Source organism: Anguilla rostrata, chromosome 12, assembly GCF_018555375.3.
Source record: "Anguilla rostrata isolate EN2019 chromosome 12, ASM1855537v3, whole genome shotgun sequence".
Classification (NCBI taxonomy): domain Eukaryota; kingdom Metazoa; phylum Chordata; class Actinopteri; order Anguilliformes; family Anguillidae; genus Anguilla; species Anguilla rostrata.
The window spans coordinates 41,365,607-41,388,975 of NC_057944.1; the positions used below are offsets into that span (position 1 = coordinate 41,365,607).

Sequence of the window (23,369 nt, forward strand, 5' to 3'; positions counted from 1 at the left end):
CAGTAGTTCTATAAAAATTGCAAAAGAACTAAGAAAAACAAAACTGAGTGTCCTGTCTCGTATTTCACCATGGTGACCATCGTATTGCGGAGGTGTCATTTCCTGTTTACTGTGGGAAATTACAGCTTGTTGCGGCCAGTTCCACCTTGAGCTCAGTGACAACTTCGATATGAGAGGGCGGAGTTCCGCAGAGCCCCTCCCATACATACGCGCTGGCGGTATAAAGGGCGCTACGGCACGCTCGGAAAGCGGCTTCGAGAAACGCAGTTTTTTGGAAGGCGGCGGTAAGACGCGGCTCCTGCTTACGATTAAAGGAGGTGGCTTTGGAGAGTAAAACATTACCTCTGAATTTGTAAGGTAAGTCCTCCCCTCACTGATAGCTTCGGATCGCACTCGTGTGTATGCACTAATCTTTCTGTGAAGGAAACAGTGTCCAGGCTGAGTATCTCCCCTTTTCCGGAGATAAACGTGTTTACCAGTTGTAACAGGCTGTTTGTCTTGTTTTAGCAATATCTGATTCGCTACAATAACCTGTTAGAAATATATGCGTACCTTATAATCTTACGCAAGCAACGCATTTGCAGTTATTACGCTTACTTGAATATTTGTATATCCAAGCGGGTTTTGTAAAGTTGTAATTTGTTACACAGCATTAAGATTTTTCCCAGCTTGCTGACTTTGGTGACTGCGGGTTCAAGTAGCCTTAGTTTCTCGTTGACTACATTAAATATAATTTACTACCTATATGTGTTTTGTCTTTAAAATGAAACTTCCGCTGGCTATAAGGCTGATTTTTGGTTGTGTTAAAACGAACATTTCGCCAAGCAAGATCATTTTACAATAGTAGTGCAACTGAAATGTGTACACCATGAACTTGGTCCTGCAGTTCTGAATACCCGACTTTTCAGCACGGCAGTCTCTGTATTAGTCACTGCTGAAAATTTTCTCCTCGCTTGCCTAACTACCCTAATTTACGGCTCTGGAAGCCCAATTTTGGCGAACTCTGTCTTGAAGGGTGGGACAACCAAACGGTGAATCATGATGTTGTTGCCCTGAGTTTCTGGAACGTCGCATTTGTGGTCAGCATTTTAGACGGTCATTCTGGTGTGGTTGTGGGGCGCCGGACAGAAAGCTAGCAATCTAAATATAACTCTATGCGCGGCCTTACAGTAATGGTACTGTGCAACACGCGTTTCCGTTAGAGGAAAGCAGACAGTGGCTGTATCAGCCCCAGGCCACTGCGCGCTGATGAGGCGCCCTCGGAGTAGTAAAGACTCGCTGTGGGTTGGGAGGATAGCTTGTAAAACACTGCTCACATTAAAGATCAGCCCATTACCGCAGCTCACTTCACGGGAAGTGAAGTGCGTTTCTGGATGGTATTCAAAATGCAACCATGGAAACCCTGGAAGTTGTAACGGATAAGCCTGTACCTTAAGTGTCTGTAGATCGCCTGTATTGGACTAAGTGTGTCTTCTACTGATAACACCATGTAAAGTAGATGTCTTTTTTATTGATTACATTTTAATTTGGTGAAGTAAAGTGCTGCTCATACACTCTGCATGCTGGTCTGCTGTATGTGAAGCTAAGAACAGTTTGCATCTGGAGCGCTTCCCGTGGCAGCGTAGTGTTTTAATTAGGAGCTTAATTACATTTACTTGCGAGCTTTGTTTCCAAACGCGTTCCCGTCTTTGGGGACGGCGTCCTCGGGAGGAATGTCTCGCGCACTCAACAATGATCCGGAACGCGAGGTGAAGCCGGGGAGCGGCTCGAGCGCCGCCGCTCTTTGGAGTGCGGTTATGCGATCTGTGTTGTGACTGTAGTCATTGTTTACATTACGCTACTCTCTTGGCAGAGGCTCTAACACACAGCGAAGAATAGCAGTGCAGAATATCAGTGCTGCTTCGAGGAGACTCCTCTTCTCCACAGTCTTCCTGCTGTCTGAATCCGTGGTAACCAACCCTGCTCCCGGAGATCTACCATCCTTTAGGGTTTCATATCAACCGCAATTTGGCACACCTGATTCTACGAATTAGCATCTCAATGAGAGCTCTCGGTATGCAGTGAAGTGTGCTTTGTTAGAGTTGGAGTGAAAACCTACTGGTAGATCTCCAGGAATAGGGTTGGTTACCACTAGTCTGAATATATGGATGTCTGAATGTGAGCTGTTATGATGTTTGCGTGTTTAGGCTACAATAGGATGAGGGGACAGAACAGCCCCCTGGTTCTGCTTCATCCCCAGCTGGGTGTTTATTTGTAATGGCTGGGTTTGTGCTGGGTGTGTGATTGTGCTGGGTGTGTATTTGTAACAGTGCTGGGTTTGTGCTCATCTCCTGCAGGTGTACAGGTGTCACAATGGGCTGCCCTTCCCTGCTCTGTTTGAGTGTGGTGCTGGCCCTGTTCCTGCGGGGGGCGCTGTCCCTGGCTCCGACCTACGGGGAGCGGGGCTCGGACCTGGGCATGCAGGTGTTTGGGGAGGTGGCGCGGGTGCGGCCGCAGGAGAACGTGGTGCTCTCTCCCCATGGCGTGGCCAGCATCCTCGGCATGCTGCTCCCCGGGGCCGATGGAGACACGCGGCAGCAGATCCTCACCGCGCTCCGCTACAAGAAGAACGGTAACCTGCGGGGGGGGGGGATCAGTCTTGTGCCTTTCCCACTTTCCTTAGTGCCCACTAACACTCCGTGACCACATTCTGCCTTAATCCAGCTGCCCACACCACTGATCCACTCCCACAACTTGTCTTGCCTCCCAGTGTTTCATCTGGTTTCACTGAAATCCTAAACTGGCCGATGTGTGGTTTGTAGTGAGTTTGGTGTCCTGTGTCCAAATGTTTTCAGTTGAGATGAGATTTGCGGTGAGCTTCCTGCTGCATGGTGAGCCTTACCGCCTCATGTTTCTGTTTACAGGTCCTTATAAAATGCTGAAGAGACTGCATAAGACCCTCACCACCAAGTCCAACCAGGACATGCTGACCATCGCCAACGGCCTGTTCACCCAGCAGAGGGCGCCACTGGAGGAGGCCTTCCTGTCCTCTAATAGAGCCAACTTCCAGTGTGACAGCAGGGAGCTGGACTTCTCCCACACAGCCGCAGCTGCAGCCGCCATTAACGACTGGGTCAAGAACCGGACCAACGGTGAGCCCCCCTGTCCTGCTGCAGAGAGTCTGTGTCGGGGTGCAGTGTCGGTGTTTGGGAGCAGTGTCGATGTTGGGGCACAGTGTTTGGGTGCAGTGTCGGTGTTGGGGTGCAGTGTCATTGTTTGGGTGCAATGTTGGGATGCAGTGTCGGTGTTTGGGTGTAGTGTTGGGGTGCAGTGTCGGTGTTAGGGTGCAGTGTTTGGGTGCAGTGTCGATGTTGGGGTGCAGTCTTGGTGTTTGGGTGCAGTGTTGAGTCCCTTGCCCTGTGGCTCTACAGGGATGATCCCCAGTGTGGTTCAGCCGGACATGCTGGACCCAGTCTTCACCCGATTGGTCGCCGTCAACACCATCTTCTTCAAGGGCCAGTGGCAGTCCCGCTTCCTGCCCGAAAATACCAAGATGAGGAACTTCAACGCAGCCGATGGAGTCGTTTACAAGGTCCCTATGATGTCACAACTGTCTGTCTTCAACATCGGTGAGTGACCGTACTGGGCTGCTTCATGCGGTTTGTTACGGATTAAAGAAAGTGAGGAGTGTGTGTGTGTGTGCGCGCAGGTTTACTGCAGTTAGGATGTTTTGGGAGCAGGTACTCCACGTGTCTGAGTTTAACCTTTGCCCTTTGACCCGATGGCATTTCTCTCTCAGGCCACGCCAGCACCCCGCAGGGGCTGAAGTACAAGGTCATTGAGCTGCCGTATCATGGCAACAGCATCAGCATGCTGATCGCCCTGCCGTCTGAGGACAACACTGCCGTGTCCTCCCTCCTCCCCCACATCAACACTTCCACTGTGCAGAGCTGGACCAAACTGCTGACCCAGAGGAAAGTGCGCCTGCTCATGCCCAAGTAAGACGTTCGCTCACTCACTCTCTCTCTCTCTCTCTCTCTCTCTCTCTCTCTAGCCTCTAGCCTGCCTCTCTTTCTCTCTCCCTCTCGCTCTCTCTTTCTCTCTAGCCCCTCTCCCTTGTGCATAGACTTGTGTTCCATTGAGCTGTAGAAAGGTGGGCATCATGCAGCTAAGGAGTATCCTTGGTCTTGAAGGCCTGTATGGTTGTGTGTTGGTTTCTGTGTTCTGTCTGTGGTGTGGTCGCTCCTCGTCATGCTGCAGTCTTGAGAAGCTGCGGCGCTTGAAAAGGTTGTTCGGTTGGTGATCCCTCCCCCGCTGGTGTGCTTGTGTTGCTGGGCATTGTGAAAGCACTGAAATCCGAGCTGGGCTGTGTGTGTGCCAGCTTGTGTTCCTCCCCCATGTCTAATTACAGCTGTATCTGAGTTGGGCTCTCATTCTTAAAAGCGGATTTGATTTCTGTCCTTGAACGTCTTGTTGAAGTAGTTTCTGGGAAGCTGTCGGCTGTGTCTGACCTCCCCTCTGAGATCCTCCTCCTGCAGGGATCTGGTTTCTGAGCTGCAGACTCTCCTCCCCAGGTTCTCTGCCGAGGCGGAGGTGGATCTGCAGACCCCCCTGACCGCGCTGGGAGTTACCGACATGTTCAGCCAGAGCAAAGCCAACTTCAGATACCTCAGTGAGTGACTTTCCTCATGGACGTTTGCCATTTAAACTCCACCACAGCTTCAATAAATCTCACAGGAGTCTCTCCAGGGTCCAAACGGAACGGTCTGTTTACTGCAATTCAGAATGAAAGTCTATGACTCAGGCTTTGCTGATTGGTGTGAAGGGTGAATCATCTGAGTTCTCTTCCTGGGTGTGATTTAAACAAACTTGCTTGCGAAAACATTTCAAATGACTCGAGACAGCCCCCTAGAAATTGCACTGCAGTGTACTGCGTTTGTAATGTGATGCAGTGTAAATGTCATCATGCCTGTTGGCCTGTTGGGAGGTGGCTGTAATAAGGATCGCCTGTCTGGGTTCCAGGTTCAGAGCCGCTGTACGTGTCCAAAGCGCTGCAGAAAGCAAAAATCCAGGTGAATGAAGACGGAACAAAAGCCTCGGCCGCAACAAGTAAGAAATTCCTGGATGTGTGGGGTGGAACATTTCAAAACCCTGACGACTCATGGGGGAGGGTGGGTCACATGATGCACTGGAGCTTGACGGTGGATAGCGGGTGCAGTTAATGGGCTGATTTAAACTGGCTTTTACTCCCTGGGGTACTGCATTGCATGTGTGCAACGCCGGGCACTGCGCTGCATGTGTGCAACGCCGGGCACTGCGCTGCATGTGTGCAACGCCGGGCACTGCGCTGCATGTGTGCAACGCCGGGCACTGCGCTGCATGTGTGCAATACGCGTTACTGATTGCAGACCTGAAGCAAGTAAAGGGAGTCTCTCTTTGTCTGTCTCTCTCTCTTACTCTCTCTCCTCCCCCCTTCCCCCAGCTGCAATTCTGCTGGCGAGGTCATCCCCTCCCTGGGTCATCGTAGACCGGCCCTTCATCTTTCTCATCAGACACAACCTCACAGGTACTGAACTGTGTGTGTGTGTGTGTTTTCAGGGTTGGTCAGTTCAGTGTGGAAAATTAACTGAAATTCCATTTATTAATTTAAAATGTATTTGACCTGTTTTTGTTTCGTTTTGTTTAGTTCTCCAATTGAGTTTGTGGATTTGACTCCAGGCTCAGATGTGAGAATGTGGCACATTTCCTTGTCTGCTGGGTAACTCTTCCTTTACCTGGTTCTTCAGGTACCGTCCTCTTCATGGGTCAAATCAACAAGCCCTGAGCCTCAGATCACAAGCAGGAAGCAGGACTGTGCATTTCTCTCCGTATCGAGGGACATGGACTTCGTGTGATGCTCTGATTTTTAAAATGCACGTGATGCTCTGATTTTAACACGTACATTTTCTTTCAATTTTTCTAATGCTGAATTGTTTTAAGGCGGAAATTATGTTTTCTGTTGGTCGAGGTAGCCTTTGCGTTATTGTGAAATGTCTTGAGATATTTTAAACATTTGTGTAGAATGTTTGTCCAAGGCATTAAAAGTTTTTAAGTTCTTAAACACTTGGTGATGTTATTGTGATGTCATAGTGATGCCTGGAGAATGTGATCCGATGATGCTGCTGCCGTTAGGCCAGCTGAATTCTTTAGCACAAGGACTCCATTCCAAAGTCTCTTCAGTGGAGAAGTGAGTTCCATTGCAGGGTGTTGGTGGGAACATTTCTGAAATTTCCAGAAAGAAGCCTGTGCTGTGCTTTACTGCCTGCATGGGGTCAGCAGGTCTCTCGTTCGCTGGGGCTGGAGTTATTTACAGTCATGGAATCAAACATAATTCCTCCAGCTGTGTGATGCTCTGGAGTATCTGAGTCCGTTCATGTGTTCATACGCAGTACGCACGTGCCTGAGTCCGTTCATGTGTTCATACGCAGTACGCACGTGCCTGAGTCCATTCATGCGTTCATACAGTCTGCAGTCTGAACACTGCGCTCAGTCTGCAGTCTGAACACTGCCCTTTGTATGCAGTCTGAACACTGCCGTCTGTCTTGTACTGATGCAGAAGGGCCTTCTGTTCTTGTGTACTAAATGCTGTTGACATTTGTCTTCATCCGTCTTGGGACATAAACACGCCCCTTTTTCAGTGTTGAGCGTGCACAGCCGTCCTGCTCTAGGGGGACTTTATTGAGGCAAAATTGTATGTCAGGGCTGGAGATTTTACCTCAGTTTCCCTCGTTGTTCTAGTGTACACAATGTTTAATAAAGTAATTAGTAAATTGAAGTTTAAAATTCTTCTTTTTTTTTTTTTTTTCCTGCCCATCCGGTCTTCAGCGTACCTAAACTCACATGTCAGGCCACTTCCTGTCTTCCTATTCACCAGGTGAATCGCACAAGTTTCACCGAACTTGTGGAAGTGGTGAGTAATTGGCGTTAGAGATGTGTAATCCTTCATTCCACATGGTGAGAATTGGTGTTAGAATGAGATGTGTAATCCTTCATTTCACATGGTGAGTAATTGGGGTTAGAGTGAGAGATGTGTAATCCTTCATTTCACATGGTGAGTAATTGGGGTTAGAGTGAGAGATGTGTAATCCTTCAGTCACACTGCATGGTACGGCCCTTTCCCATCTTAAGATAGTGATAACTGTGCACTGCAATCAGACCTCTCCGTTCCGCCTGCCGGGGCCTGCTGATTGGCCAATCTCTGGGCTCCCGGCACCCTCTGGGGCTCCACTCTTCTGTCCTTGTCCCCCAAGGGACAAACAACCTTCTACATTCACAAAAGCCACCTTTTCAGTCCACACCTCAGTGGGGGAAAACACTTTTCTCTCCATCTGTTTTGCAGAAATTGTGTTATGTACCTCAATGTCAGGACTGATTTGATTGGGAATTTGTCTCATGATAAATATGGCATAAGTTGTTTCAGCATCCATCAAATGCTAAAATTGTAAAAGCAGCATAGAAGATTTACAGATCCCTATAGGAAATGATCAACCATTACACTTAATATAAAAAATAAAAAAATAAAAAAATATATTATAATAATATATTGGAATATTAACTATGCTATGGAATTAGGCAATTTCAGACTTGAGAATAATTCCAACTTTTAAACAAAAATAAGCATACAAAGCAATGGAAAAAAAAGTGATTAATAGAGACATAAAGAATAATGAGAAAAAGAAGAGACAGAAAAAAGAAACTAGGGTTGTACACACAGAAAATAAATTATAAAAACCTTAAGAGAACAACATATATCGGTCTTTTTTTTGAGTTCATAATATCATCCATATGTTTCAGCTTTGTATTGAAAATATAGGTTTCTTGTTTGGAAATTTAAATTTATGAATATAAAACTTAGTCATAGTATTATAAAGTTCAATCTATTTTTTTTTCTTCAAATCTGTATTGTATTTATGGACACCAAAAACAATATGTTCCTACGAAAGAGCAAAATGATAGTGAATATGGTCAACAATGAAACGACAATAATCTTTCAGTAGTATTATTGAATAGGGGAAGTTCCAAAATAAGTGTCACAGAAAAAGCTATTAACATTCAGGTCAACTAACTGGGTAGAATTTATGAATTATCTTATGACTTTTCTTATCAACCAGCAAAAATTCTCCAGTCTGATTATAACACACAACGTGTGGAAGAGAACATTTCTTTTTGGCTGGACCACAACAGCAGGGCCAGCCCTACAAACGCGAATGTATGTGACTGAGTCACTGAGTGATGAAGTTACAACATTAGTCGGCCGAGTTATGAAGTTACACCATTGGTCGGCCGAAGAGATCCAGCCATGGTTTTGACCTGGTCTTTTTTAAATTAATGTTGTTTTGTGCAGGAAGGTTAGAGAAACATGTTTTTGGCTGGACCGCAACAGCGGGGCCAGCCCTACAAACGCGAGTGTCTGTGACTGAGTGACTGAGTGAGTGATGAAGTTACACTATTGGTCGGCCGGATCACGTGTTAGGTCCAGTCATATACTAGGTTTTGACCTGGTCTTGTTTCTAAAGATGGAAGAGAAGGTACATTATGCACATAAAGTTTGCGTGTGTTTTTAAATAGCCTAGCAAAAGAAATTATGCAAACCCGGAAAGTAAATTGGGCCACCTCACAAGTAAATTGCCATCTGTTGAAGAGTTGACTCACTAGTAAAATGTGCTTTTAAAACCTATAATATAAGAATAGTGTTTTTGCACAGACTTTTTCTGTTAATCCACATGAAATATTTGTGCGGGTGAAAATGATTTTTATATATTAATGACCAAGGTGATAATGCCTGTCTATGATATTCAAAAGAATGACTACAATGCGAAATGTTAAATTACGAATTGGACGGCCAACAGAAACAACAATTCACCACTAGAGACCAGTGTTTCTCTTCCACTCCGTGTTGCTAAAATTGCGATTTGCACGATTAGCAATTTACTGAAAGAATTCTGTTTTAAACGGGATTAAAACATCTCGCGCAATAAAGTTAGGTGACTTTGGCTGAAATGTAAAGGCGGATCTTTAGCATACACTACGGTAGCTACAGTCACATTATTATTGCACTTCCCTGGTGCTTCCCAAACCGTCAGCTGACTTGTTTGCTCTACGGAGGGGAAAACGGAGCGCCATGGCGGCGGAGATCCACTCGAGGCCACAGAGCTCTAGACCGGTCCTTTTAAACAAGATCGAAGGGCACCAGGATGCAGTCAATGCCGCGATTCTGATTCCTAAGGAGGACGGTGTTATCACAGTCAGTGAGGACAGGTTAGCCTCTCGACTCTATCTCACTGACGCAGACGACCCGTGGATATTTCTCTCTTACTCTGTGACGAGAGAAATTAATTCGCTAACTGCTTTCATTTCATTTCCAGCTCCATAACCGTTATTAAAATTATAATAATATCCGTTCGAAATTTCGGCAGCGTTGGGTAGTCTAACGGGCTGGCTAGATGGCTAACGTTAGCAACCTAACACTGGCAAAACAATAGCAAGTTCCGATGTGTGTAGTTGCGTTTGTAGTGTGCTAATCTGCTCTCACTAAGGTGTCGGGCGCTAGTCCAGGATTTCATACGGTAATTTACCGTACATACACACGGATACAACTAGCAGCTAGCTGCGGCTAACGCAAAGAAACAGACCAGTCAGAAACTAACCTACAAGCAGTCTATGTGAACATTACAGTTAGTTATACCAAGTATTAGCTCGCTAGTATTGGCTCTTGACAGCTAGATCTAAGCTTAGCAAGCTAGATGTCTAGCTACTGTTTGGTAGCTTCTAGCTAATGTAAGGGTGACAGCTTGGGGTGTAGACTAAGTAGCTTGTCTATCTGGCTAGCTAGCGATGTTGTGCTAATATGCGATATTGTTTTGGTCGATAGCTAGTTTGCTCAAAGCTGGGAGAATAGGTAGTATTTGATTGTATAGCTAGCTTTAGGTCAGAAAGCTACTTCTACATCAGATGACTAAAGTTATCATTCGCTGGACATTCGTCATGTTTTCGTTAGACTGTAGAGTTCATTCGTTAGCTATCATAACTAGAAGCATTTTGACAACTACAGTTAATTCTGAGGATAACACGTTAGGTAACGCTCGCCGACAATATATGTGTTGAAGTAAGTGCTTTGTTGGAATCAGTTTGTTTAAAAAAATGGAATTTGAGATGTTTTTGAGTTTTCTTTTAACTGTTTAGTTAACTTTCGCTGCCTGTAGGTTGAAGGATGGTGTACCGCTTTAAGCTTTAATGTGTGTGACTCTAACATCTCCCGTGTAACGCAGAACAATCCGAGTATGGCTGAAGCGAGACAGCGGGCAGTATTGGCCCAGCATCTATCACACCGTGTCCTGTAAGTATGGCCTAGATCTGGGTTTCCACACTAGTCTTTCCTCTTGTTTGCTCTGCGCATCTTGTCCTCTGTGATGGGCCGTAGTATTGGTAGGGTTCATGTGGCGGTTTTAACGTGCTTTACTTGGGATGGGTCTCATTTTCAGACTCATTCCGCAGTGTTTGTCCACGTTAGATGTTACGTTTTTATGACGGCATGTGTGCGTGATACTTTAACGCTGACTTTATGTGTATCACTGCTTCGGTATGAATATGTTTATTTAACAGTTTGTTGTGTATTTTAAGCGCCGTGCTCCTGCCTGTCCTATCACCATGAGAGTAAGCGCGTCTTCGTGGGCCAGGACAACGGTGCTGTTGTGGTGAGTTATGGGGGTTGGGGCCTTAGTGCTTCTGTCCTTTTTCTTGTGCAAGGTAACTTTGGTCTGGAGTAACATGGCTTGTGTTCCCCACATGCACTTGATTTACAGTGCATAGAGCCCGGCGTTCAGGGCTTGGGTGTGTTCTGCCGTGTTCAGATGTGTTATACCAGGCCTGCTCCAGCAGCTGAAGCTTTACAAAGGCTGAATGTAGTGTTTGAAAATAATGATGCTCCAATGTAAGCCAGCCTGGGCATGGCAGAGTTTGTGTATGGCCTGTAGGGTGTGAAATACCCACAGGCTCTCCTGTAGTACTGTGTGGCCTGTAGGGTGTAAAATGATGCTCCATGTACGGGGTGCCTTGGGAATGTCAGGTTCTCAGTATGTTGGCCTGTAGGGTGTGAAATACCCACAGGCTCTCCTGTAGTACTGTGTGGCCTGTAGGGTGTAAAATAGTCAGTGGCTCTCCTGTAGTACTGTGTGTGGCCTGTAGGGTGTAAAATAGTCAGTGGCTCTCATGTAGTACTGTGTGTGGCTTGTAGGGTGTAAAATAGTCAGTGGTTCTCCTGTAGTACTGTGTGTGGCCTGTAGGGTCTCTCTGGAGTAATGCTGGCTGTTGGCTTTTTGCATTGTCTGTAAATCAGCTGGTCAGATCTGTACAAATGTTTTAATATCATCCCTCCTCCTGTTCTCCTGGGGCCTAAACTTTTGGGTCAGTTGTGGCCGCCCCATTGGCCTGTGTTCTGTTCTGCACTGCCCCGTAGAGCACGGGTACAGCGTGCGGTGAAACAGGCAGTGTGAGGGGCAGCCCATTGCTGTGCTGTTTACGGCTGCAGACTGGCTGGATCGGTCTCTTAATGAGAAACACCTGGGGCCTCGCTTTGAATAGGGAAATGTGCCATCTCTCACAACATTGTGCTCTTTCTCTCTTTACAGGAATTCCACATTTCTGAAGATTTCAACAAAATGAACCATGTGAAAACATATCCAGGTGAGAAGGGGGAACTGAATCTGAAAGTAAGACTCAAAGTGAATGTATAAGTCTTGAGACTAAGAGCGTGTGCGCATGTGCGTGTGTGTCTGTGCATTTTTGTGGTTTCAGCCCATCAGAACCGCGTGTCGGACATCATCTTCTGCCCTGAGAGCGAGTGGGTGGTGAGCACAGGCCATGATAAGTGTGTGAGCTGGATGTGCACACACAGTGGGGCCATGCTGGGACGCCATTACTTCACCTCCTGGGCCTCCTGCCTGCAGTATCCTTCAACTCTGCCTCACACACCCTAACACACTTAACATACCTCACACACTAACACACCTAACACACATAACATACCTCACACACTTCACACACTTAGTATACCTCACACACCCAATGCACCTTACACACCGAACATACACAGCATACCTCACACACCTAACACACCCTAACATACCTAACGCACATAACATACCTCACACCCTCACACACCCTAACACACTTTACATACCTCACACCCTAACACACTTCACACACTTAGTATACCTCACACAACCAATGCACCTTACACACCTAACATACACAGCATACCTCACACACCTACACACCCAACATACACAGCATACCTCACACACCTAACACACCCTAACACCCCTAACACACATAACATACCTCACACCCTAACACACTTCACACACTTAGTATACCTCACACAACCAATGCACCTTACACACCTAACATACACAGCTACTCACCACCAACATACAGCATACCTCACTAGCACACCTAACACACCCTGACACATAACCTCACACCCTCAGACCTATGTCTACTTAACATACCTACACTAATGCACCTGACACACTCTACCCTAACACACTTTGCTCCTGACCACTAACTCTTTTGCACAGTTAGCATACCTCACACACCTCTTTGTTCCTGTGTTAGGTTTGTGTTCCTGTGTTCGCTTGGTGTTCCTGTGTTCGCTCTATGTTCCTGTGTTAGCTCTGTGTTTGCTCTGTGTTCGCTCTATGTTCCTGTGTTAGCTCTGTGTTTGCTCTGTGTTCCTGTGTTTGCTCTGTGTTCCTTTGTTTGCTCTGTGTTCCTGTGTTCGCTCTGTGTTCCTGTGTTCGCTCTGTGTTTCGGTGTTAGGTCTGTGTTCCTGTGTTCGCTCGGTGTTCTTGTGTTAGCTATGTGTTCGCTCTGTGTTCGCTCGGTGTTCCTGTGTTCGCTCGGTGTTCCTGTGTTCGCTCTGTGTTTCAGTGTTAGCTCTGTGTTCCTGTGTTCGCTCGGTGTTCTTGTGTTAGCTCTGTGTTCCTGTGTTCGCTGGGTGTTCCTGTGTTCGCTCAGTGTTCGCTCTGTGGTCCTGTGTTCGCTCTGTGTTTTGGTGTTAACACTGTACTTGTGTTAGTGCTGTGTTAGTACAGGTGATGCTGTGCTCCTTAACCCTGTGCACAGGTATGATAAAGACACACAGCATGCGTTTGTGGGGGATTATGCCGGTCAGATCACCCTGCTGAAACTGGAGAGACAAACCTACTCTACCATCACTACTCTGAAAGGCCACGAAGGTGAGACATACATACTTACACACTCATACATACACACTTACGCACTCAAACCTACTCTACCGTCACCACTTTGAAAGGCCTGGAGAGTGAGAGACATACATAATTACACACACACTCAGATACACGCACTTACCTGAGCGTGCCCAGCCCGTCCGTAAAGGAAAAGAGAAGAAGCATAGTCTCTGCTTATTGGTCTCTGATGAACCAAACCGCACCCCCTCACCATGGCAGTCTGAGACAGAGCAGGCTTCTGCTGGGCTGGAGATCGCTCATCACCACAGAGACCGCATACATTCCTGGTTCTTGTAATGGAGTTTCACTGTGTGGGCAGATTTGCCCATCTTGGTGTGGTCTACTGTCTTTGACAGGGAGCTGTGAATTGATGGGTGGGTGGAGTTTAGTTAAGTGTTTCTATGGTAATATAGGGCTGGTATTCTGACGGTGAGGATACTGCACTCTTCTACAGACCATGATTGGTCAGTGAGATGTTATTTTTAAAGAATGTGACATCATATGAAATCATTATATTTGAGGCGGCGGTGTAGCCTGTAGCTGATTGGCTGCCCTGTGGTATCAACAGTGTAACAGTGCGGTCTCTGTGATTGAGCTTGTTCACTGCTGTGGTTCCTGCACAGTTCTCCATCGTGATTTTCATAGATTCTCAGCCTCGCTGCAGTGAGGTCATCACCCGTAATGGGTCACATGACACACCGCAGTCACCATGGCTACCTCTTCCTTCCTCTTTCGTACAGGCTGTAAATGATATTATACTTCCAATGAAAGTTTTTTTTTTCTTGACGTAGCTCTGTACTCCACAATATTAGATTCGTAATCAAACTGTTCATATGTGCTTAAAATGCAGTTTCTCCTTTTTTGAAGCGTATTTAAAAAAAAATACATTTTGGTTTCAAGATGTAGAAATGACACCACTGTTTGTACATAGCCCCCCAATTCAGGGCACTGTGATGTTTGGCACAAATAGCTTCACAGGTGTTTCTGATTAGTTAGGTGTGTTTAGTTGCGCTCTTAGTGCAGGTATAAGAGCGCTTTCAGTATCTAGTCATGATTCCAGGCTTTTGATTGCCTTTGGAGTCGGGAGCAAAATCAAGAAGGCAATTTGTCTTTGTCCTAAACATTATGAGGGCAATTTTGCAGTTGCAGAAGAAGGTTTACCTGCTGGTGCTTCATGTGTCCTGTGTGCATTTGGTGTGCTGAGCGTGTTTGTGTGTTGTGTGTGCACCGTATGATGGTACTGTGTAAGTTCAGATTAAGCAGTTTGAGAACGACTGTGCTGTCTGCTTCCCTGCCCCCCCTGAGTGCCGCTCAAATTTCTGTGTCCCCCCCCAGGTAGCATCGGGGCTCTGTGCTGGGACCCTGTGCAGCGGCTGCTGTTTTCAGGGGCGTCGGACCACAGTGTGATCATGTGGGACATCGGGGGTCGGAAGGGCCGCACCCTCCTGCTCCAGGGACACCAGTAAGCATGGGCGGGGCTATTCATTAATGTGGGTGGAGCTACATATGATCATGGGCGGGGCTATTCATTAATGTGGGTGGAGCTACATATGAGCATGGGCAGGGCTATTCATTAATGTGGGTGGAGCTACATATGAGCATGGGTGGGGCTGCTCATTAATGTGGGTGGAGCTGTTCATTAATGTGGATGGAGCTACAAATGAGCATGGATGGGGTTATGTATAAGTGTAGATATGGCTGGGTGCATGCATGGGCGGGGTATGTGTGTGTAAGCGTGTTTAAGCCTGTATAAGTGTGTGTAAGTATGTTTAAGCCTGTCTAAGTGTGTGTAAGCGTGTTTAATACTAAGTGTGTGTAAGCGTGTTTAAGCCTGTATAAGTGTGTGTAAGCGTGTTTAAGCCTGTCTAAGTGTGTGTAAGCGTGTTTAAGCCTGTCTAAGTGTGTGTAAGCGTGTTTAAGCCTGTATAAGTGTGTGTAAGCATGTTTAAGCCTGTCTAAGTGTGTGTAAGCGTGTTTAAGCCTGTATAAGTGTGTGTAAGCGTGTTTAAGCCTGTCTAAGTGTGTGTAAGCGTGTTTAAGCCTGTCTAAGTGTGTGTAAGCGTGTTTAATACTAAGTGTGTGTAAGCGTGTTTAAGCCTGTCTAAGTGTGTGTAAGCGTGTTTAAGCCTGTCTAAGTGTGTGTAAGCGTGTTTAAGCCTGTATAAGTGTGTGTAAGCGTGTTTAAGCCTGTCTAAGTGTGTGTAAGCATGTTTAAGCCTGTATAAGTGTGTGTAAGCGTGTTTAATACTAAGTGTGTGTAAGCATGTTTAAGCCTGTATAAGTGTGTGTAAGCGTGTTTAAGCCTGTATAAGTGTGTGTAAGCGTGTTTAAGCCTGTCTAAGTGTGTGTAAGCGTGTTTAATACTAAGTGTGTGTAAGCATGTTTAAGCCTGTCTAAGTGTGTGTAAGCGTGTTTAAGCCTGTCTAGGTGTGTGTAAGCGTGTTTAAGCCTGTATAAGTGTGTGTAAGCGTGTTTAAGCCTGTCTAAGTGTGTGTAAGCATGTTTAAGCCTGTATAAGTGTGTGTAAGCGTGTTTAAGCCTGTATAAGTGTGTGTAAGCGTGTTTAAGCCTGTCTAGGTGTGTGTAAGCGTGTTTAAGCCTGTCTAAGCGTGTTTAAGCCTGTCTAAGCCTGTCTAAGCGTGTGTAAGCGTGTGTAAGCGTGTTTAAGCCTGTCTAAGTGTGTGTAAGCATGTCTAAGCGTGTGTAAGCCTGTCTAAGCGTGTGTAAGCCTGTCTAAGCCTGTCTAAGCGTGTGTAAGCGTGTTTAAGCCTGTCTAAGTGTGTGTAAGCGTGTTTAATACTAAGTGTGTGTAAGCGTGTTTAAGCCTGTCTAAGCGTGTTTAAGCCTGTCTAAGCGTGTGTAAGCCTGTCTAAGTGTGTGTAAGCCTGTCTAAGCGTGTGTAAGCCTGTCTAAGCGTGTGTAAGCCTGTCTAAGCGTGTTTAAGCCTGTCTAAGCGTGTGTAAGCCTGTCTAAGCGTGTGTAAGCCTGTCTAAGCGTGTGTAAGCCTGTCTAAGCGTGTGTAAGCCTGTCTAAGCGTGTGTAAGCCTGTCTAAGCGTGTCTAAGCCTGTCTAAGCGTGTGTAAGCCTGTCTAAGCGTGTTTAAGCCTGTCTAAGCGTGTGTAAGCCTGTCTAAGCGTGTCTAAGCGTGTGTAAGCGTGTTTAAGCCTGTCTAAGCGTGTTTAAGCCTGTCTAAGCGTGTGTAAGCCTGTCTAAGCGTGTGTAAGCCTGTCTAAGCGTGTCTAAGCGTGTGTAAGCGTGTTTAAGCCTGTGTAAGTGTATGTAAGCCTGTCTGTTCCTGTCTTCAGTGAGCGTGTCCAGGCTGTGCGGTATCTGCAGTTGACGAGGCAGCTGGTCTCCTGCTCTTCAGATGGAGGGATCACCGTGTGGAACATGGACACGCCCAGAGAAGAAGTATGCACAACATAAACATGCTACATACAAACACGTCATACAAACAGGTCATACAGACATACTACATACAAACAAATCATACAAACATACTGCATACAAACATCATACAGACATGCTACAAACTCATCATACAAACATACAGAAATACTACATACAAACAAATCATACAAACATACTACATACAAACACATCATACATACATGCTACAAACACGTCATACAAACATACTACATAAAAACACATCATACAGACATGCTACAAACTCTTCATACAAACATCATACAGACATACTACATAAAAACACATCATACAGACATGCTACAAACTCTTCATACAAACACATACAGACATGTTCTCATTGCTGCTGATCCCAGCAGGGAGCTGCTCTCACTGCTGCTGATCCCAGCAGGGAGCTGCTCTCACTGCTGCTGATCCCAGCAGGGAGCTGCTCTCACTGCTGCTGATCCCAGCAGGGAGCTGCTCTCACTGCTGCTGATCCCAGCAGGGAGCTGCTCTCACGGTCCTGTTCTTCTTTTGTCTGGGTGGATGTGAGTCACACTTCCTCCTGCTTGTTCTGTCCATCTCCATGGTAACGTTTCTTTGAGCTCATCTCTGCCCTCTGGTGTTTATGTGTGAGCTGCTCTCACTGCTGGGGCGACATAGCTCAGGAGGTATAACCGATTGTCTGGCAATCGGAGGGTTGCCGGTTCAAACCCAGCCCTGGGCGTGTCGAAGTGTCCTTGAGCAAGACACCTAACCCCTAACTGCTCTGGCAAATGAGAGGCATCAATTGTAAAGCGCTTTGGATAAAAGCGCTATATAAATGCAGTCCATTTACCATTACCATTTGATCCCAGCAGGGAGCTGCTCTCACTGCTGCTGATCCCAGCAAGGAGCTGCTCTCACTGCTGCTGATCCCAGCAGGGAGCTGCTCTCACTGCTGCTGATCCCAGCAGGGAGCTGCTCTCACTGCTGCTGATCCCAGCAGGGAGCTGCTCTCACTGCTGCTGATCCCAGCAGGGAGCTGCTCTCACGGCCCGTTCTCTTTACTGGTGTGATCACACTGCTCTCTTGTTCTGTCCTTCCTGGTGAATTTTGAGTCACACTTCCTCTGCTTGTTCTGTCCATACTCCATGTAAAGTTTCCTTGAGCTCATCACCCCTTGGTGTTTAAATGGATGCAGCCATGTCAATGCAAAAATTATGTGCAATTACTGCTGTTACCACACTGTGTGTTTAAAGGGCAGTGTTTATTTGGTTTATTTGCAGGATTACTGTGGTTCTTTATTAGACTATGATCACAAGTGTGATTTGTTCACCCCTGCTGATTTTCCTCTTCATTCTGTCCCTCTCTCCATTCCCTCATCCTCGCTCTCCCCCTCTCTTCTGTCCTCCTCCCCTTCTCCCCTCCCCCTCCCTATCTCCCTCCCCCGTCTCTTCCCCCTCCCTCTCTCAGGCTCCTCAGTGGTTGGACAGTGACTCATGTCAGAATTGTGAGCAGCCCTTCTTTTGGAATCTGAAGCAGATGTGGGACTCTAAGACCCTGGGGCTGCGGCAGGTGAGTGCGGTTTAGCCAATCGGAGCGCTTCGTTAAGCGGGCTGGCTAATGGGAGCGCTCCATTAAGCATGCTGGCCAATGGGAGCACTCCGTTAAGCAGGCTGGCCGGCCAATGGGAGCACTCCTTTGAGCAGGCTGACCAATGAGAGTGCTGTGTTAAGCAGGCTGACCAATGGGAGTTTTCCGTTAAGCTTAGTTCCTCCCTGAGACGTAAGTGTTTTGTGACTAAAATGGACTGACTCCCTGGGTGTGAATGGTGTATGATATGGTACATGTTGGCTAAAGCAACTCAAAGACCATTTGCATACGGCCAAATTTAACAGCAGTTTGATCTGAATCAGTACTAGACACACACGGGTACCCACGGGTACACACACACACACTCTCTGTCTCACACACACACATGCATGCACACACACACACACACTCTCTCTCTCACACACACACATACACACACATGCATGCACACACACACACTCTTTCTCTCTCACACAGACACACACACACACATACACACACACACACACTCTCTCTCACACACACACACACAGTCGTGGGATGGTCCCAGGTTAGCATGCTGTGGCATTAGCGCGTCTGAAGGGGTCTGAATGACAGGAGTGCTGAGTGGTAAAGCATTGTGAGTTCTGAGCGTGGCCAGATTGTGATGATTTGTGATTGGACAGGGAGAGGCTTTGTTACGCTTCACCCCTGAGTGATGCGCATGCACTTCCTGTTGTCAGCACCACTGCAGGAAGTGTGGGAAGGCGGTCTGTGGGAAGTGTAGCTCCAAGCGCTCGGCCTACCCGGTCATGGGCTTCGAGTTCCAGGTCCGAGTGTGTGACGACTGCTACCTGACCATCAAGGACGAGGAGTGAGTGACAGCCAGTGCCCCTCCCACGCACCTCCCCTCCCCTGCCCTGCCCTGGCCCTCCTACCCCCTTCCCTGTCCTGCCCCTCCCCTCCCCTGTCCTGCCCCGCCCCTCCCCTGCCCTGGCCCTCCTACCCTCCCCTCCCCTGCCCCACCCCTCCCCTGCTCTGCCCTGCCCCACCCCTCGCCTGCCCTGCCCCACCCCTCGCCTGCCCTACTCCACCCCTCGCCTGCCCTACCCCACCCCTCGCCCTGCCCTGCCGCCCTGCCCTGCCCCCCCTCCCCGCCCTCCCCTGCCCTGCCCCACCCCTCCCCCCTGCTCTGCCCCACCCCTCTCTGCCTGCCTCCTGCCCTACCCCACCCCTCGCCTGCCCTACCCCACCCCTCGCCTGCCCTGCCGCCCTGGCCTACTGCCCTGCCCTGCCCCACCCTCCCCTGCTCTGCCCACCCCTCCCCTGCCCTGCCTGCTCTGCCCACCCCTCCCCTGCCTGCCCTGCCCCTCCCCTGCCCCGCCCCTACCCCACCCCTTCGCCTGCCCTGCCGCCCCTGCCTGCCCCCCCCTCCCTGCCCTGGCCCTCCCTCCCCCTCACCTGCCCTCCGCCTCTGCCCTGCCCCACCCCTCCCCTGCCCCCCCCCCTCCCTGCCCTGCCTGCCTGCCCCACCCCTCCCCTGCCCTGCTGCCCTGCCCTGCCCCACCCCTCCCCTGCCCTGCCTGCCCTGCCCTGCCCCAGCCCTCTCCTGCTCTGCCCTGCCCCTCCCCACCACTCCCCTGCTCTGCCCTGGTCTCTCCTCATCCTCAAAAATTATTTTAAAGTATGAGAAAATAATTGCTTCCTGCAAACGCATGGAAAAGTCATGTCTGTGCATGTCTGTGCATGTCTGTGCGCGTCTGTGCCTGTGTGTGCGTGTCTGTGTGCGCGTCTGTGCGTGTCTGTGTGCGCGTCTGTGCGTGTCTGTGTGCGTGTCTGTGCCTGTGCGTGCGTCTGTGTGCGTGTCTTTGTGCGTCTGTGGCTCTGTGCTATTGTGCAGTGTGCTTGTGTGTGGTGTGCTGTCGTGCGTGGGTGATGTCTGTGTGCGGTCTGTGTGCGTGTCTGTGGTGTGTGCGTGTGTGTGCGTGTCTGTGTGTGTGTGTGTCGCGTTGTGCGTGTCTGTGCGTGTTGTGTGTGTGGCTGTGTGCTGTGTGCGTGTGTGTGTGTGTTGCGTGTGCGTGCGTGTGCGTGTGTGTGCGTGGTGTCTGTGTGCGTGTGTGTGCGTGTGTGTGCGTGTGTGCGCGTGTGTGCGTGTGCGTGCGTGTCTGTGTGCGTGTGCGTGTGCGTGCGTGCGTGTGCGTGCGCGTGCGTGTGTGTGTGTGTGTGTGTGTGCGTATGTGTGTGTGTGCGTGTGTGTTCTAGCCGGACGCCACTGGCCACCTTCCACGAGGGAAAGCACAACATCGCTCACATGGACATGGACCCGAGCCGGGGACTGATGGTGACCTGCGGCAGCGACCGTGTGGTCAAGGTCAGATCCCTTTACCTGCTTCTGCTGCTTCTCAACCGTTAGTCACACGTGTGATCCATGTGAACAGGGCTGTGTGTCTGCATGCGTGTGTCTGTGTGTGTGCATTCATGCATGCATGTGTGTGCGTGCGCGTTCATGCATGCATGCATGTGTGTGTGCGTGCGCGTGTGTGTGTGCATGTGTGTGTGTGTGTCTCGTACAGGTGAACAGGTCAGTGTGTGAGTATCTCTCTGTCCTCTCTCTGTAGATCTGGGACATGACGCAGGTTGTCGGGTGCAGCATAGCAACCGGTTTCTCTCCCCGCTGAGCACCCCCTGGCCACGCCCCCTGAGCCTCCCAAGCCCCTCCCCTGATGGCTGCCCAGCCCTGCTGCACTCAAGGAAGCTCCGCCCTCCTCCACCCCCTCTACTCAATCTCTCATCCCTATAGACCAGTGGACAGAAACATACGCATACACACACACAGGCACACTCATTCTCACACACACACACACACACACACAGCATGTGTGTTGTGAGCAGGGATCCTCTGTCCATGCCTGCTCTTCTGGTCCTTGGTGTAAACGGTCATGTGACAGATCAGTAGAACTCCAGGTCTGATCGCTGAACGGTCTTCCTTAGAGAAGCTGTGTTTGATGTGGGTACAGACAGTGCTGTGGGGCCACTGCACAGGCCAGCTGATGAGGTTTTCCTGTGTTGCTTCATGGGATTGGAATTCCACAGATTTCCCAGAAGTCCTGGCTGCTCAGAGCTGTCTCATGTTTTTGGTCCTTGAGGCAAAGATGCTGAAGGTTGATAGAGCTGATCGTGCCTCTCAATCCTAACCAGATTACCTGTTCACACCTGTCTCTGTGAGCCCTGTCTCAATGTAACCAGATTACCTGTTCACACCTGTCTCTGTGAGCCCTGTCGCACTGTAACCAGATTACCTGTTCACACCTGTGTCTGTGAGCCCTGTCTCACTGTAACCAGATTACCTGTTCACACCTGTCTCTGTGAGCCCTGTCTCACTGTAACCAGATTACCTGTTGGAATTCCTTCGCTCGTTGGCCTTAACATTCACTCTGTGATGCTGTTAGCCTCAGGGGAAATGGGCGTGACTCAAATAAGAGGCCAGTGTCTGGAGGCTGCAATTGGCTGGTCCCAGCTTTGTCCAGTGTGATTGATGGCTGTCAGGGTTGGGGTTCGGTAACACTTTTAAACAGCACTGATTTACGAGGTATCGGAGGCTTGCCTTTTGTAAATACGTAGTGGGACCAGACGGCTGGGAGGGATTTGTCCCTGTAAATGTAGTTTAGTCTGGGTGAGACTGATGGGCTGTTTCTGTAGACAGGCGTAGTAGGTGTGGTGACAGCAGGCCAGCCTTGCAAAGCCTTAAGCAGCAAAGCACAGAGCCTTTTCAGGGGGTGGACTGTCATCTGGGCCTACATGCAGACCGTCCGTTTACCTGCTGAGGCAGTATTCCTTCTTTCATCCCCCCTTCCCAGACTCCTGGAGCCACTGGGCTCGTCCCAACCTTTCTGCACTAAATCACTCTTCAGGTTTTTGACATCTGTTTGAAAACTGGTTTTGAAAAATGTTTATTTCTTTTTTTTGGACACGCTTTTATGTTTCTGTTGCGTTGCCTCCAGATGTATAAATGCTGTGCAGTAAAATGGGCTCATTCTGTGGCTGGTAAGACATGGCTTGCCTCGATGTATGCTGAACCCCAGTAACATGTTTACTTACTGTGTATTTATACATGTAGCCTGTGTTTATGGTCACTAGCTGATTCTGCCAGTAGTGTGTTCATTAGATGAAGTAATGGCGTCGGCGAAGTGGAGGGTGGGTCCGATTAACGGTACACACGGGAAGGCTGGTCTGGAGGGCTGTGGCTGGGAATGTTACAGAGTATGTAACTGGGAATGTTTCTGGGAATTCGACTGTCGGGAGACCCATTGCTACAGTGCAGTCAGGATTCAAGTCCTCATTTCTTTGTTTCCACAAAAAGTTAGCCTTTGGTACTCTGTAAAAATAATGAAGGAATTTCATCACTTTCTCTAGCTGGTCTGCAGGCACATTTTAATTGAAAAGCTAGCTGTCCTTTCTCATTTGGTGTGGGCTTGGTGAAAGTTGTCTAGTACTGGGGTTCACCAGTAGCAGTGCTGTTGAGTCGTGGAGCACTGGCTGTGCTGGATCAGTTATTTTACACTGAGAGTGTGTGCCGTAGCTCCGCCCTGTCGAGCTGCTGATCCACAGTCCCCCATCACCATGGCGATTAGTAAAGATGTAATCTTAGCTCTGTTGAATCTGAAATCGTCCTGAGACAAACAGACATTAGTTACCCATTCCACAGTAGCGCAGGAGTAGCTGTTTTTGGGAAAAGACCGTCTCGTGTTCCACACATGGCGGCAGTCGGCTGGAGGCCAGCTGGCCCAGGCCTAAGAGCCCTTCAGCTGTAGCAAGCGTTTGCATTTCCAGAAAAGTGAGATTTCCACAGACACGCCCTAACACCTGCTTTGTTTTTATGCCATTGTGTAGCCCTTGTAATTTTGCGCAGGATCCTGCAACCACACTGTTGTACTTGTGGAACAGGGTATTTTTTAAAGATAACTCCTGTTGATAATGCTTCTGCCTGATGGTGTTTCAGGCTACGGGCATCATGAATATTGAAGTTTAAAGAAGCTTAATAAAACTATACACTCTAACCTATAGCATGTTTGCCATGTGCATTTTTTAAACAGAGCTCCTTGCTTTGCAGGAAAATAAAACAGTTTTTAATCTTCA

General features: G+C 48.4%; 2 protein-coding genes across 2 annotated transcripts; both read left to right on the forward strand.

Annotated features, from left to right (window-relative positions):
* The first annotated feature begins 200 nt into the window (after window positions 1-200).
* On the forward strand, window positions 201-6,079 carry serpine2 (serpin peptidase inhibitor, clade E (nexin, plasminogen activator inhibitor type 1), member 2). Its single transcript, XM_064303348.1, has 9 exons — window positions 201-357; window positions 2,337-2,611; window positions 2,904-3,131; window positions 3,411-3,608; window positions 3,779-3,977; window positions 4,554-4,651; window positions 5,002-5,088; window positions 5,462-5,545; window positions 5,766-6,079. Exons 2-9 carry the CDS (start codon window positions 2,353-2,355, stop codon window positions 5,801-5,803), a joined length of 1,191 nt encoding a protein of 396 aa, XP_064159418.1. The 5' UTR covers window positions 201-357; window positions 2,337-2,352; the 3' UTR covers window positions 5,804-6,079.
* Window positions 6,080-9,010: 2,931 nt separating this feature from the next.
* wdfy1 (WD repeat and FYVE domain containing 1) lies at window positions 9,011-23,294 on the forward strand. Its single transcript, XM_064303347.1, has 12 exons — window positions 9,011-9,276; window positions 10,287-10,354; window positions 10,639-10,712; window positions 11,646-11,700; window positions 11,812-11,962; window positions 13,144-13,256; window positions 14,604-14,730; window positions 16,574-16,679; window positions 18,135-18,236; window positions 18,977-19,107; window positions 20,496-20,604; window positions 20,852-23,294. The coding sequence occupies exons 1-12, from the start codon at window positions 9,140-9,142 to the stop codon at window positions 20,909-20,911; spliced, it is 1,233 nt and encodes a 410-aa protein (XP_064159417.1). The 5' UTR covers window positions 9,011-9,139; the 3' UTR covers window positions 20,912-23,294.
* Window positions 23,295-23,369: the final 75 nt, after the last annotated feature.